The sequence below is a fragment of the Genypterus blacodes genome, unplaced genomic scaffold, assembly GCF_046128005.1.
Source record: "Genypterus blacodes isolate CSIRO-AG114 ecotype Tasmania unplaced genomic scaffold, CSIRO-AGI_Gbla_v1 ptg000045l_1, whole genome shotgun sequence".
NCBI classification, from domain to species: Eukaryota; Metazoa; Chordata; class Actinopteri; order Ophidiiformes; family Ophidiidae; genus Genypterus; species Genypterus blacodes.
In genome coordinates, this window is record NW_027466858.1 from 1,582,634 (window position 1) to 1,598,921 (window position 16,288).

The 16,288-nt window shown below is 45.3% G+C and overlaps 2 protein-coding genes across 2 annotated transcripts; both read left to right on the forward strand.

Annotated features, from left to right (window-relative positions):
- The first annotated feature begins 4,912 nt into the window (after window positions 1-4,912).
- On the forward strand, window positions 4,913-8,869 carry nim1ka (NIM1 serine/threonine protein kinase a). The gene is made up of 5 exons (XM_076149476.1): window positions 4,913-5,285; window positions 5,446-5,558; window positions 6,672-6,793; window positions 6,916-7,062; window positions 7,421-8,869. The coding sequence occupies exons 1-5, from the start codon at window positions 4,987-4,989 to the stop codon at window positions 8,177-8,179; spliced, it is 1,440 nt and encodes a 479-aa protein (XP_076005591.1). The 5' UTR covers window positions 4,913-4,986; the 3' UTR covers window positions 8,180-8,869.
- A 226-nt stretch (window positions 8,870-9,095) lies between these two features.
- On the forward strand, window positions 9,096-14,364 carry creb3l3l (cAMP responsive element binding protein 3-like 3 like). Its single transcript, XM_076149474.1, has 10 exons — window positions 9,096-9,221; window positions 10,410-10,550; window positions 10,689-11,091; window positions 11,242-11,366; window positions 11,565-11,657; window positions 11,866-11,972; window positions 12,078-12,146; window positions 12,236-12,320; window positions 12,487-12,580; window positions 12,836-14,364. The coding sequence occupies exons 2-10, from the start codon at window positions 10,410-10,412 to the stop codon at window positions 13,216-13,218; spliced, it is 1,500 nt and encodes a 499-aa protein (XP_076005589.1). The 5' UTR covers window positions 9,096-9,221; the 3' UTR covers window positions 13,219-14,364.
- The last annotated feature ends 1,924 nt before the right edge of the window (window positions 14,365-16,288 follow it).

The window sequence follows — 16,288 nt, forward strand, 5'->3', positions numbered from 1 at the left end:
CTACTGTGTTTACTTACTGTTTATTTTACACCGTGTTGCCGTTTGGAATGACGGCGGTGGTTTCATCTCCTTGCTCACACGCACACACACATTCAATGGGAGAGCAACTTTGAGCATCCGCGGTGATTTTGTGAAAAACGCCTCGCCAGTTTGACTTTGGCTTCAGTACCTGTTGCACTCTACCACAACACTATGACATCATACTTAACTAACATTCAGTCACAATAGTTGGCTGACAGTATGTCGGTGAGTTCTTCATCATCAATGCCGATGTACAGAACAGCCAAACGTGATGAAAGTCTCTCCCCAGGGCCTTCATGTGCTGCAGAACCAACCTGACTAAACTCTGCATGACCCCTGAGTTAGTGCCACAGGTCTGAAGTCACCGGGAGAGCTAGGATGTTCTTTCTTTGATTTGTACTCCAATCCTCCATTTGCTTTACTAAGATATGGAGTCTATAGGCTCCTATCTAGCTTGTGTCAGGGGAACAGGACTCCTGTTGCCACAGCGATATTGACAACTGGCACAAATCTATCACGTGAAGTGGAGTGTTAGGTTGTCAAGAATAACCAAGTATAAGTGAAAGCTGTGTGTCCAAGTGGCCAAATGTAGTCTTATAAAAGTTAAAAATATTCTTTTCCAACCTGCCTCTATAGTTTGCCGTTGGCGGTAGCTGACTATTTCCATTTTTTTGAAGTGAAAATAGACCATTTATCATCCTCATTCATTCATACAGTCAGCCTTTGCCAGAGCAAACTTTGTTGTTGGATTGTAATTCCTTTGATGCTCAATGATTCAGAGGATATGAAACATTGCGCTTCATGTTCTATTTCTTTGATTTCTTTGATCTCTTTGATGCGCTGACAGAGACAAACACGTAAACACAGGTCATATCCCTGTAAAGCTGGAAGAAATAATTACCCAAATAGATTTTTTTCATTCATTTCATTCATTTCATTTGTGCACCACAAGATCCAGGATTTACCTTGAGCGCTGATATGCGTTTGCGGTGCCATGGTAACCTTCCTAAGGCCTCAGAGACGTTTCCAGCACGCTCTCTAGCCCCCTCCCCCCTCTCTGTCTCTCTCTCTGTCTCTCTCTCCCCCCCCCCCCCCCCCCCCCTCTCTCTCTTTCTCCCCACCCACTTAAAGATGTGCAGAGAATTGTACTGTATGTCTGTGCAATTAGAACAGCAGCTTACTAAACTGGATTCTCACAGAATTCAGTTGACGAATCCCTGTGCCATCTTCTCCCCTGCACTCTCTGCCTGCCTTATTCCTCACTGCTCTAGGCTGAGTGGATCAAGGGAGGCCAATTACAGGCTGGACTGTGCAGTATTACCCCTCCCTCCATTTTGTATCTGGGGAAGGGGAAGGAATAAAAGGGGGTCAGTCTCTCCTTTTTGGTAATGTGAAATGTTTGCCCCATAGATTCCAGAGGGCTCTGCCTCTCGGTTCCTAAGGCCCGTAGCCTCCATTGTCACAGCTCTTTCACTGTTCAGCTCTTTATTCTTCGCCTCTGTGCGTCTCAATTAACACACTGGGGAGCTTTGTGTGGACGGAGCTTGCTGGCCACGCACACTTGTGTGTATGTGTTTACATGAGTGAGCTTTGTTTGTGTTTTGTGTGTGTATGTGTGTGTGTACGTGCGCCGGTGAATGTGTGTCTCTTTGTGCCCCAATGCACTGAGCGGTGAAAAAAAGAGTGAATGGCATAGAAGTACAGCCTGAATGAGTGGAATGGAAGTGAAGTGAAAGGGATACGGAACAGTTATACAAGCATTTTCCAACTACCAACTGTCAACTCTTCTCTTACATCATTTAGTTAAAGGTCATTTTAGACAAGAAGTGTTCTCTGGAGGGAACAGTAATGTGGAGAAAGAGGGGGGTGTTGTTGGTCCACGGCTGCTGTGGATGGGCTCCTGTGTTTGTTGTCGCTGTGGGCTTAAGGAGTTGCTGATGGTAGCAGAGTGATTAGCAGCAAACTCTCCCTCCCTCCTGTAAGTGATCCTCCGACACCTGACAGCCCGTCTGCTTTGAAGCTGGTGAGTCAGCTCAGAAGCAGCGTGGCTGTTTGTGCAGACGGCCTCATAAACAGGGTGTCTGTATGTGGTGGTTGAGTTAAATGTTCAGTCTCATTAGTAAAGAACAAAGTGACATGTCCAATCATTTTCATTATTTTCCAAGGAGAGCTATTTTCGAATCTTAATGCTTGAAAAAACTGATTGAAGCCCTGAACTCCATTCAGAAATACAATTTAGTTATTCAGCCTGTGTGTGTATTGATTGATGTGGCACCTGTCTCCCTGTGTGTGTGTGTGTGTGTGTGTGTGTGTGTGTGTGTGTACCTTACATGGCTATGCTGGAGCTCAGTGTACTGTAAACCTGTTAACAAAAGCACTGTGTGTATGTGTGTGTGTGTGTGTGTGTGTGTGTGTGTGTGTGTGTGCGTGTGCATGTGTGTTTACTCTCTCCCTCTGCACTCATTGCCACTTACTATCTAATCCTCTGCTAGAAAAAAAAAGGACAAACATGCTCAGCCAGTGTCCATCACCAAGCAACCAACTGGATTTGTCATCAAGTAAAGCCGGTGCACAAAGCATTCTGGGTAACTGTAGCTACTTGCAGGCACCTATAGATCCACCGCGGCCAGTGTTGATCTTTAATGATACGGGTCCAAATCTCTGTTAAAGCTGTTTTGTTAAGTTTGGAGTATGATGCATTGTGCGTGAATACATCATCATCATCATCATCATCATCATCATTCAGTAGATGAATCCAGTCTATTTGCAGTTCAAACTGATATTCTCAAAATGACACGACGCCTCCCAGCTCCTCCTGCTCGCCTTTCATTAATCAATGAATTGAACTGGAGCATTGTTGTCTTTTTTATTTCCGCACATAAAAGGCTGGTATGCCGAGCGGTGTCGCTTTGTGCTGTAAAGTGGAGGCCTCTCCTCTCTTAGCAAGTCCTTTTAGGCCGCTTGTGATCAATGCTTAGATATTCATGGCAGGATGGCAGAAAGGTGTTTGAAGGCCGGTCCTGATGTGAGAGAGAACACAAAAGAGAACGGCTTTGATTTTTTTCAGCCAGGCTTTAATACGTTGCTCTGATAATCTCAATATTAATATAATATAGACATTGTTAACCATGTAATACTGCAGTTCATCATAGTAACAACTTCACTGGTTTCTGTTCTTATGGAGTGGACATTTATATTTTGGTACGATGTCACCGTATCAATTCAGTTTAATTTAATTTCCAATTGATTGACTCAGTTTCGTTCTTTTCATTTCCGTTCGTTTCAATTTGGTGTCAAAGCCATCAAAACATATCTGGGATCACTATATCATAATTTACATGTAAAGGAAAATGTAGTTTAGTAATACATCAGCATAACATGACAAATTATTACCTGTGAGGATTAACTAAGGGAACTCCAGAATACTTTAATTAGATGACAGGTGGATGAATGATAATGGCTCTGTGAAACCAGGATATCAAAGTCCCCCCCTCCTCCCCCCTCTCCCTCTCTCTCTCTCACTCTCTCTCTATCTCTCCCTCTCTCTCTCTCTCTCTCTCTCTCCCTCACCAGGGACAGTTGTTAAAGAAGCTCTGTTTCCACACAGCACCTAATTACTGCCTGTAATTACAGGAACAACATGCACCAAATGTCTGCCAACACACAGACGACCAGTAAAAGTGTCAGTCAGTACTTTTAGTCTGCTGATTTTATGAATTATGTCTCATCAAACAGGTTTCTCTGGTTAGTTTTTCCCGTTGGGCTCAGTTACTTGGTTCGAGAGTGTGATAATGATTCCTGATTTGTTTTGTTTCGGCTCTCATAGCAACCCCGGCGTGCAGCGTCCTTAGAACAGGACTGAAGAAGCACTTGATTACTGGGGACGGCAACACACCAAACTCCAAGCACAAGAGCACACACACACACACACACGCACAAGGCTTGAGCACATCTTAATCCTTTAATACTCCAATACCCTAATACTGCCAATGTTCAAACAGAGCAACATAGAAACAGGACCAGTAAGGCAAACAGACACAAAGTGACCATAACAGTGTGAATAAGGAAAATAATAGGTTTTTAAAGTAAGACCTGTACTGAGATGATATTTATTTTTGTTTCTCTCTTGTGCTTCTTTCCAGAATCCCTCATCAAGCCCCTCCCCTGCCTGAACCTTAACACCAGCATCTGTCCACCGTGGCCCCCCCACCCCCCACATAACTCCCCTGCTCCCCTCAACCTGGGTCCTATTTATACTCTGGAGACCGGAAAGCTCTGCCAGTAAGAGCCCAAAGTGAGCGTGTGTCTCTGATAACACCTGCTTGTCATTTTCCAGCCTCCCCTGCCTTTTTCTCCCTGCCAGCTGAGAAAAAGCACAAATGAAACAGAGCTGCTGCCTCCAGCTTCAGATGACAAACTGTCCCTGATGTCTCATTGTGGTGGAGAGGACAGGACATCGATGAAGCAGATACTGGACTATCTGGCCACAGCATGAGCCCGACACCACGGTCTGGATGTTCAGCCTTTTTTTGCTTGAAATAGAGGAAAATCGTGATATCGACATAAAGAAATGAGATTTAATGGAGGAAACTGAAGACTTTCACTTTATAAATGGCTGAAACTCTGCATCTGAAGGTAAGTCAAGGTTTCTATTGTAAGTTTTTTATTTTGTCTATGTATTGTTAATCTAATATGACTAGAAAAGTAAAAAAGGACAGACATTGTTGTGGTTTTATAATATATTTTAATACGTCAATATGCAGTTCAGGTAAATCAGTTTCACTTGTTGTTATCATGTTGTTGTTATGAGTGAAATTGAGTTATGTTATGTGATCTGGGTCCAACCTGATCAGTCAGTGAAGCTTTATTTGTCCTTATCTCTATATCCTATCCTATGTCATCCCTATATCCTCCATTAGTCTCAGCCATGAGCTAAGCCCCCTGCAGCTGGGCATCCCTCGCAGGATGACAGCTGTCTGCCCGTCCGAGAGCAGCCCTGACGGGGCTGAAGCCGGGGCGAGCGCAGCAGGATCTAAGGGCTCGGGGGCAGCGGCCGCCACCGGGAGCAGCTCAGTTTCCGGCGGTGGCACTGCCGGATCCACAACGGATTCTGTTGGAGGCACGGCTGAGAACAATGGTGGGCAGAAGTACACACGCTGCAGCCGCCAGGACAGTTCAGACATCAACACGGACGATGAAGGAACCGTCGTCCGTCGTCTCACTCCACTGGAAAAGCTCAGCCTAGATATGTGCCAGGATGACAGGTAGGATGATGAATGGGAGGAGCAAAGGCATGAAACACCTGTTCACTGGTCCTTACACAGCATAGATCACTTTGTTTTGACTGTCTTCTATCGTTTTGTACCTTTTTTTCTGTTGAAGACATAAAGAGACAAAAACACATTGAGTCTTTCTTTGGTTCAGGGTGGTCCGTGAGCTTACAGTGGGCAGAAGGATTGGCTTCTACAAAATTCGAGGGGAAATCGGTTGTGGAAATTTCTCCCATGTCAAACTGGGAATTCATGCGCTCACCAAAGGTAAGTTGAAGTGTGAATCTATTCGGAACACCTCAAATGTACAGGTGGGGATTACACAGCACGTAAAGATGCTGATGTCAAATCAGTGTGATTGAATGGCCATTTCTAATTTGGAAGTCTAATCAAACGCTCCCTACTGCAAAAGCCCCCTAAGTAAGCTCCCATTCTTTCTCCATTCTGGCCTCAGATTAGATTTAAGTGATAATTTGGCTGCTGAGCTGTTTTCCTCAATGGACAACAACACTAACAAGTATGTCCTTATTTAGCAGTTCACTAACAAGGCAGTGCGGGCCTGGCCAGGGGGCTGATTCAGCCACAAAGAGACAGACTGTCTGCTGCCCTTGAACAGATGGATTGATTAGACATCTCCAGTTTCCTTAGCGACGGCTAAAATTGCTGCATGCCTCATCAAAGGCTAGAGGAGAAACAGTGTGTAGCTGTGCGTGCACGTGTGTGTGTTTGTTCAGGGCAATATGCATGTCTGTGTGCGCAGTAAGTATATTTGTGTATGTATGCGTTTGTGTGTGTGTGTGTGTGTGTGTGTGTGAGAGTGAGAGTGGTATCATTTTGGCCTCCAAAAACAAAATGATCGCTGATGCATTATAAATGCTCCTTTTGAAAGCCATGTCACAGCTGAAATGGAGCCCATTACCTGCCTGAATAATGTATACTCAAGCACAATTAGATATCTCAACACCATTTTACCACTTAAGAACTTTCCTGTATTCAGTTACAGTAGGTCTATTATATTTCTCTGTGTCAATCATTTAAAGGGATACAGCCAAGATATCTTTTTAATTATATTGACTGTATGGACTGTAATCGTATGCAACCTTTCCTCTGTTGTTTACAGTTTCTTTCCAACACCTTTATACAGTAGATGTGGTTAAGTATTGTACGATGACAGAAAATGAATGTTCCTCCATTGACTGAATTAAATTGTGTTAAAGCTGACGCACAATCAATCAAAAATAGAATCTACATCATCTCCCTTCCAGAGATCTAATTCTTTTGAAATATGTTCTAATATTGAATCAGCTGTTAAACTCTTTTCCCATAATGCTCTGGTCTGGTGTCCCTGACGTATCTCTCGTTCTGTCTCTGTGTCACCAGACAAAGTGGCCATAAAGATCCTAGACAAGACGAAACTGGATCAGAAGACCCAGAGACTACTGTCCCGAGAGATCTCCAGCATGGAGAAATTACATCATCCCAACATCATACGCCTCTATGAGGTTAAATATGACCTTTGTCTTTCCCCAGGGGGCTCTCATAATGATCTCTACATCCGCTTCTGCCATCCCTTATAACGCACTCACACATTTTGCTCATCCACATGATCCTCCTGTGTCTCTAGGTGGTGGAGACATTAACACGGTTACATCTGGTGATGGAATACGCATGGGGAGGGGAACTCTACACCAAGATCACTACAGAGGGGAAACTTTCAGACCTTGACGGCAAGATTGTCTTCTCTCAGATCCTCTCTGCTGTTAAGCACATGGTCAGTACATATAAAGTCACAAATGTAGGAATATAAATGTTTTGAGCTCATAAATTATCCAATTATTTCAATGAAATAAAACCATATTTCAGACTAAAGTAACCTCTTTTTGTATGTTCTTGTCAAATAGTTGTGATCTCTCATGGGGACCACAGCCTGTAGTTTCTGCTGTATGGGAAATGCATTTTACTCCCCTCTTTGACATGTGTCACAGGAATTCAAACCTAAGACCTCCCATGTTTCAGCCAATGAGAGTGTGCCACAGATCAGCGTGTGCTTGATGTTCATGCTGTGTGAGTTTATTGAGGAAACCGTTGGTGACATCAAAATAACCACATGTGTTATTGTTTTTCCACAGCACGACAACAACATCATTCACCGCGACTTAAAGGCAGAGAATGTTTTCTACACAAGCAAAACCTGTGTCAAAGTGGGCGACTTTGGCTTCAGCACGCTGAGCCGCCGCGACGAGACACTCAACACGTTCTGCGGCTCCCCTCCGTACGCCGCCCCTGAGCTTTTCCGAGATGAGCATTACCTCGGTGTCTTTGTGGACATCTGGGCGCTCGGGGTGATGTTGTTCTTCATGATGACTTGCACCATGCCTTTCAGGGCCGACACAGTGGCCAAGCTGAAGCGCTGCATTCTGGAGGGGGCCTACGTCCTGCCCACATGGTTGCCAGAGGCGTGCCAGAGGCTAATCCGGAGAATCCTTCAGCCCGTGCCATCTGACCGCTGCAGCGTAGAGCAAATGATGGTCTGTGAGTGGCTCAGCCCAGTGGACTTCCCTCGGCCCATAGAACCCTTTAAACTAGACCCGTCGCACCTAGCAGAGAGTGAGGGGGCTGAGCTGGATGAGGAGGAGACAGAGGTGAAGGGAGCGCTGGAGACACTGGGAATAACCGCAGAACACATTCTCAACAACCAGGGGAAGGACTGCAGGAGCTCCATCACAGGGGTCTACAGAATCCTGCTGCACCGCGCTCACAAGAGACGGGCCGTCGACAGCACGCCCGTGGTCACGAACCCAGTCAGAACAACAACAGCGAATAAGAAGGAACGCTTGAAGGTGTACCGTAGCTTAAGACACACATCCAAGCTCTGTGTGATTCTGTGACAAAATGCTCTGCTTTGTTCTGGATATTATTACACTTTATAGTCCAGGATGAGATAGCATGAGTTTTTACTGGAAACTGCTTTTTATTCCAGCAGTATCAATCATTTACATAATGGTATGTTTTAGAATCTACCCTCTGCTAAGTAAAGTCAGTCTCTGTGAGAATGTTGCTGCCAGTGAATCATAACAGTCTCCAGTTTTGACAGGGACCTGTAAACCCTTACATAATATTTATATAAGAATTGCATTTATGTAAACATAACAATGGGACACATTATCATGTTTTGCAGTAAGGCAAGAAGCCAACATCTCCACTGTGCTGTTACAGCAATAAAGCATACGAATATCAATGTAGCACTGCTTAGGATCAGGAATAACTCAATTATGATGAGGTCATGACGAAGTGATGAAACATGCAGTGAAGACATTGTGGTGTCTTTAACATTTAATGACGCTTTTCTTGAATGCCTTTCTTTTGTGTTCTAACATGCTACCAAACCACACAGGTTCTTGTGTTTGTGATGACTAGAGACTGGACATGTCACCCTCCTACAGTATGTGATGATCTCTATGAGATGTTTCTGCTGTTTACCAGGAAGACCTTTCTCTCTTTTACAGCGGTCTGAAAAAGCCAATAAATGACATTAAGCCACCGATACCACCCACATGATATCTGCTGTAGTCCTGACTCAAGATTTATTTGATGAAATAAAGAATTTAGTTTATGTAATCACTCGATTTGTTGTTTTAATTCATCAATGAAGAGGCCAATAACGGATTTAAATGAATGAATGTGTGTGTATGTGAGAGGAAACCTACTTACAGCGCATGCCTACATTTCCCAGAAGCCCCACTCTCTCTCACGCCCCCCTCGCGCACATACGCACGCATCTTGGTCTAGACGTGATGACGCATTTTCTGCCTCGTTGGAAGGTTTCAGGAGGAAGCGGGCTGAGCTCACACACGGCGACGGAACACAAACAACCCCCGAACACACGGACACATTCACTCGAATGGTATTCTGTCGCACTCTGGAAGAACGGTAAGACATTTTGTGTTGACATTCCACCGTTTTTGCGTTTTCCTTTGTTGTATTCTGAACGCGGTGACCACGCCCTCTTGCACAATTAGCTTAAATCCACGACAGCTTTGACAGGCAAGCATGTGTTAGCTTCATATTTCTTCATATTCCTTTCCCTTCCTAATGCATTGACATATGTTCACTCTTTTATGAACAACACTTCAGTCAACACTTGACTGCTTGTCAGGCCGCATGTAGGTCAGACCACAGAGGCTTTGGTTGTAAACTAGCTGGAAGGCAGATACACAACAAACAGCCTCTGTGTATATTGTGGGTGAGCTTATTAATTAATGGATTCATCATAGAAATAAAGTAGTCGTTGTGTTTAATCGGCAGTTTAAAGCGTCCTGTTTGTTTTGACACATGATATCCGACTGGATTCTCGTGACAAAGACGTGGGGGCGTGTCTGGTAGATGATGATGAGGTCATGGTTGAAGCGTGGCGATGATGCAATGTTAAGCTATATGTCAGGGTTAATATATATGTGTGTGTGTGTGTGTGTGTAACATATGCGGTTGCGGACAAATGCCACGCTGGCAAAGCAATTAAACTGTAACGTGAACAGAGTGTGCGTGTGTGAGAGAGGGAGGGAGAGAGAGAGAGTGTGTGTGTGTGTGTGTGTGTGTGTGAGAGAGGATGTGAATGTGTTTGTGTCAACATCCTGTTTAAGACTAAACCTCACTGTTGTGACATCCTGGAACCGTTTCTAACTCCGTCATGTGACTGTATCCTTATACAATAATAGAAGTAAATTAATAAATAAATGAAAATCAGTTAAATGTCTTTTTAAATGAATCCCTCCCATCAAGCTTCTTTGTGATTTTCTCCTTTGCTTCTTCACACTCTGGAATGTTTCCTCCTTGTTTTCATACGGCAATTAAAAAGTCAAGAATGTCCCCAGACGTGTGTTTGGTGCTCCATGACATCACACACACACACGCTGCTATTCTATTGTCCACCCTCAGTATAGATAGAGGTGAAAGCTCACCCCATGATGTCACTCAAGTATGACAGAAAAGCATGGAAATCTGATTTCACTTTCAACAGAATCTTTTACAAGACTGTTAATTCTGTTTGTTTCCTATTTTCTTTGTAAGAAGCATCCCTCCTAACACAAACACTGCTCTGCTTGTTGCTGTAATCTTCAGATGTCAGCGACTGAGGACCTCCCAGACATGGACGGAGCAGAACTCTTAGGGCTTCTGTTCAACGATGGATGCGATGGATCTACTGAGCCCTTCTTCCCCGACGGGAACGGCCTCATTGAATCCTGGCTGTCTGAACAAGACGTAAGAACTCCATATCCTCGCATTTCAAGCTGTTGTGTCTTGTATTTCCAGTTACACATAGAGAGACGGAGAGAGCTAGAATGTCGTGAGGCGAATGAGGCCAGGTCCCCTTTATTAAAACTTGTCCTTTGTCCCCAGATGCTCACAGGTATGGATACGGAGGACTTCCTCTCCAGCCTGCTTGAAGGAGAAGATAACATGACGGCCATCTGTCCCTCCCACTCCCCACAGGCCAGTGACAGTGGCATCTCTGATGACAGCAGCACCGGCGGTGGAGTCGGAAACAACAACAACCACCACCCTTTGGGATGTCCCAGTCCCCAGAGCAGCGACACCGACATTGTGCTCAGCCCCTGCTACTCAGACCCAGCTCACTCAGACCCAGCTGGGACCCCAGGAGGGCTGCAGGCAGAGAGCGTGGAGGCCTTAACTGTGCAGGCGGATCACTGCTACTCTCTGCCCCAGAGCACAGGGGGCGACATGGACGCCCTGCAGAGTGTGAAGGCAGAGAATCCAGACACGGATGTCTTCATTGATCTGGGTGTGTGAAATATGCTGAAGCTCAAAATCTGTTGGGATTTGTGGGATGTATTTTATAACACACTTATTCCACCACATCCATCCCTTTAAAGCACGTGGATGTGGACAGACTGCAAAGTTGTTTAACCAAGTATTGTTCTGCTTGTGTCAGATGACGTGGTGAGTGAGGAGATGGAGGAGGAGGAGGAAGAGGAGGACATGAGTTATGACCTGCCCTGCACTTTGTCCATCGAGGATGTGACACTGGATTCAACCCAGTCCATGAGGTCAGACCAGGTCAGTGTGGTTCTCCTCATCAGCACTTTACACTGAACAGGATAAGCAGGTATAGATCCTCACTGCTGAGCAGGTTCTTGAGAAAACATTGCAGGTAACGTTCTGCAGCTCTGGCTCCATCTAGTGGAGACATCTGCCTGTACAGCACAGTCCACTAAAATGGGTCAAAGTAAAGAACTTTGTCTTTCCTCCTTCCAGTTCCAGTTTAAAGAGATTGTGCTCAACGAAGAGGAGAAGCGACTTCTGGCAAAGGAGGGACTCACCATTCCCACACACATGCCTCTCACTAAGGTAATGTATTAGACCCTGTCCCTGTGCAAGTCCCTGCACAAACATTTGATTTCACTTTTCATTTAAAATGGCAGCAAACATGCAGGGTGTTTGTGAAACTTGAACAGCTTAACAATATGCAAAAAGAGGTTAAAAGCACCAAACAACTCCTGTGTGTTCATCATTGTGAGCACAAATTGAACAGGTTTATCTGTTGTGTGTGTCCCAGGCAGAGGAGAGGACCTTGAAGAGGGTCAGGAGGAAGATCCGCAACAAGCAGTCTGCTCAGGAGAGCCGCAAGAAGAAGAAGGTCTATGTTGATGGACTGGAGAACAGGTAAGATGGAGTGGATTAGTAGTTGAATGTCTGTTGAGCTCCGATGCTGCGTGTGATTATATATAAACATTCTTTGGGAGTTGAACGTCTCACTTCCTCCCACAGGGTCGCCATCTGTACGGCACACAACATGGAGCTGCAGAAGAAAGTCCAAATGCTCCAGAAACAGAACATGTAAGATTAGACTCAGACACGGGACCTCTGCTGTGATATGGAGCAACAAATATCAGAAATGTGTGTGTAACAGTGTGTGTATCTTACAGATCCTTGGTGGAACAACTGAGGAAGCTGCAGTCTATGGTGAAGATGTCGACGATGAAGGCAACTACGACCAGCACGTGTGTCATGGTGAGAACAGGAACAGCACAGCCCGACATGTTCAATGACCTTACTCTTCCGATCACGCCGCCCTCTTGCTGGCATTGTTCTCATATGAATGTGTGGAGTTCCGTTGAAGGCAAGATTCCAATCACGTGACGCTCTTCTCCTCTCTGTCCTTCCTTTGACCTTCCAGGTGTTCCTGCTCTCTTTCTGCCTCATTATCTTCCCGTCGGTCAACCCCTTTGGCAGCAGCTCAGGAGAAAAAGAGGCCTACACACCCTCTTCCAGTAAGTTACCTCTGGGTTTAAGTCTTTGGATGTATTCTCGGCTTGCTTGGACAACTATTACTTTGTGGAATACTTTAATCCGATTTGTTGTTCTCGTGGCCGGCTTCTCCTCCTGGCATGCACTTTCTGTTTCATGCCCTACGGAGAGGACGGCCACGAGACGTCATCAGGATTTGTAGTTATTTCCGTGTGTGTGTGTTTAATGAACTCTATTTGTAGCTCACCATTCCAAAATGTCTCCCTGTATCTCTGTAGTCATCTCCAGGACTCTGCGCTCGGTGCCGTCAGAGAGCACAGACTCGGTGCTCTTCATTGATTCTGAAGAGGAGGAGGTTGTTTTTGGCGTGTTCGCTGGCGGACAGAACCACACCCCAGACTACCCCGCACTGGAGCAGCCCGACTCTGAAACGGGCATCAACAGCAACTCCTCTGCAGACTTCCCCGTTCCTGCGCAGGCTGCTGAGGTGCCGGAGGGTCCTGCCGGCGGAGGAGGAGGAAGCGGCGTCTTACAGGAAGGCGCCGTTGATACCGGAGCGGCGTCTGCTGTGCCCTACGAGGTCTCGGGATCCAAGGAAAACTGGATCGACCGGAAGCCCACATCCGTCATATTACAGCAGCACCGCTCAGATGAGATGTAGGAGGGAGGCGTGAATGAATCTGACCAGCAGAGGGAGCCAAACTGCTACTTTTCTGACAGTGGAAAGAAGTATTAAGTACAATAAGAAGGGGAACTCAACAATCAATCTGTCCGCCCCCTCTTTCCCCTGTAACATCCCTCTCATGTACTACTGTTACTTTGTAAGCACTTTTTTCTGATTTCCATGTGATCTTCCTCAAACAGCAGCAGAGATAATAATCATAACACATGAGGATAATAAGTTTCTCTTAGCTGCTCCAGTGTCCAGGCCCCTCAGCAGACGATACAAGAGGTTTACTTCCAAGAGAAGTATCACTTTAAATGGCATTATCCTCACCGTATCACACAATGTTAGATCGTAGAATTCTAAATGTTTGGTGCTTATGAATGCTTGCCATAATGAAGAATGAAGGGAAGTTTTAGTCCTGTAGCTTTTGCACATTCAGTCCCATTCATAGCTTGGCACCATGTAGGCTGCTCCACTCTCATGAAGCTCTGTCACCGTGGTTGCGTTGAACCACAGCACTGCTTTAGCCATTGCAGGACATTTGGCCATTTAGAGAAAAAGACATGTTTTCTTAGTATTTCCCTTGTACCAAGGGTCTTCATGCTCCGTTTAATTTGGAATGCTTGTTTTTTAAGGTTGTACAGTAAAGCAAGGAAATGTCCGCAGCAACGCCCATCCTGCCATCGTAAGTCCACTTTACCCTGTTTTACAATCGTACGGGACAGTTCTTATCCTTTGTATACGCGCCTGGAATACCTCGGTACCTGCCAATGAGGCGTTTAATATGTTTATACACGTAAATATAAACATTATTCTGTCGCAGTAACATTGTACTCAAAAATGTAATGACCTGTTCTGTCAGCGAGGCATTTTTGTTTTCTTTCTGTGCGTTTGTTTCCGTTGCTCTGTGGTAAAAACGGAATCTAAATGGTGTCGGAACTGCTTTAGGTGATAATCGACTGTCGATGAGGTTTTTAAATGTTAATGAGTTTTAAAAAGAAGGCACTGAAGTTAACAAAGTGACACTGGCAAGTATCCTATCGGAATGTAAATAAGCTTCAATGACTGTAACTCTTAGGTGCAACTCTCGTGTAAGATGTGTCTCAACATGTGTAATAATAAACATTTTATATATTGCAATGACTGTGTGTGTGCTCAGTCTTATTTAACAACCTGCAGGGAATTCTTTTTGTTTGTGCAAAGTTAGGATTTAGAAATCGACAGGAAAACTTTGCACAAACAAAAAGGAATTGTAACTTGAGAGCTGTTTAAGGTGAAACATTACAGAAACATTGCCCTTAGCTCAGACTTAAATTTGTGACTCATCATGTTAATGCTCAGTTTTCTGTACTATGTTTTTATTAAAGCAAACATTTCACATGAAAGTGCGCATACAGGTATGGGATAATTTTTTATACAGAAAGACAGAGAAAGGAGAGAGAAAGATAGAGAGGAAGAAAGAAGGTTGTATTATTAATGTTGTTTTCCGTAGACCCTGAGGTAAAATAGCCAATATGAGGTACAAAAAGATTGAGATTGAAACAGCAGGCACAGTGGTGTGGATGCAGAGTTCAGGATGGCTTCCTTTTTAGGGAGGCAGTAGCTCAGTTGGTAGAGCTTCCGCCTGGGAACCGGAGGGTCGCCGGTTTGAGTCCCTGCCGAGATGCCCCTGAGCAAGGCACCGAACCCTCAATTGCTCCCCCCTCTGCAAAGGGTGGTAATATAATGTAAGTCGCTTTGGATAAAAGCGTCTACCAAATGATCGTAATGTAATGTAATGGCTTCAGTGATGTTGATGCGATGAGCTCATGCCATAATGCTCAGTTTTCTGGGTTTATGTCCTTTACCTCTGCTCTCCACAGTAGCAACCTTTGTCCAGACACGACACATTCCTCCTCTCCCCCATTACATCACAGCTATGATGAAGTAGTGACCACAATCAAGGGAGTCATTTTCTTCTTTTCAGGATGTTGACTTCTGTTCTGATTCCCGCTGAGCACGTGACTGATCACATTTCCTGCTCCTTTCCATTCCACTGTAAATTCCAAGCAAATCCACCATCTTCATTTAGATTTCTTATAAATTGCGGGGAGTTACAACACCGGAACTGCTGGATGAGTCACGAATTTGAAAATGGGATCACGAGCCATGGATCTGATTCAACATGTTGAGACTTGTTATGCAGATGGGGGAAAGGTCGCTTTCTGTACATCCAGCAGGGGGCGGCGCTGGTCCATAATCTGAACCGGAGCGTTCCATGTAAGGGACAGGTCATCCAATTACGACGTATAAATAGATACAAATGCCTACATGGTTCCTCAAAGCCCCCCTGTGTGACTCATGGACACGAAGCCTGACTAACATGTCCTTTAAAATATAGATTAACTCCTTTAGAAGCTAATCATTAAGTCTATTCATGTTAATGTGGCAGTCATTTGTTTTTTAAAGTCTATCAGTGAATAAAAGCCTCCAGCCTTTGTGTTTACATCTGCATCTATGTTAGTTTGATGCTAAAACAACTGCAGGGAATCATGTCGATGTGTTGTATGTAAACACACACACACACACACACACACACACACACACACACACACACACACACACACACACACACACACACTGTGATAAGAGTCCGTTTAGGTTAAATTGGCCTGGCACGTGGCGCCTCTCGGGTGGGGCCCACGCATCTGTCGAGCATCTGCCGTGGGGGGTATTGCATAGTACACACACACACACACACACACACACACACACACACACGCTAATGAAAGGAGCGGGGGGCAGGTGGAGGACGTGTGTATTGTTGTGACACAAACTCGCTGTTGTCTCGGCGGAGACTCGACACGCGTCAGGACAGACTGGCGGTCCCACTTCCCTTTCAGCGGGGGGACAAAGGCGCTGGCGTGTGCCGGTCTCAAGCTGCTGCTGCTGCTGCTGGTGCCTCTGCTCCTCAAAGGGGCTCTGGGGGTCTCTGAGGGTCTCTTAGGGTCTCCTCCTGCCCGGGGTCAGAACGAGACTCTACGGCCCCTGTGACTCCTCACCCGCACCCTGCGCACCTTGGCTG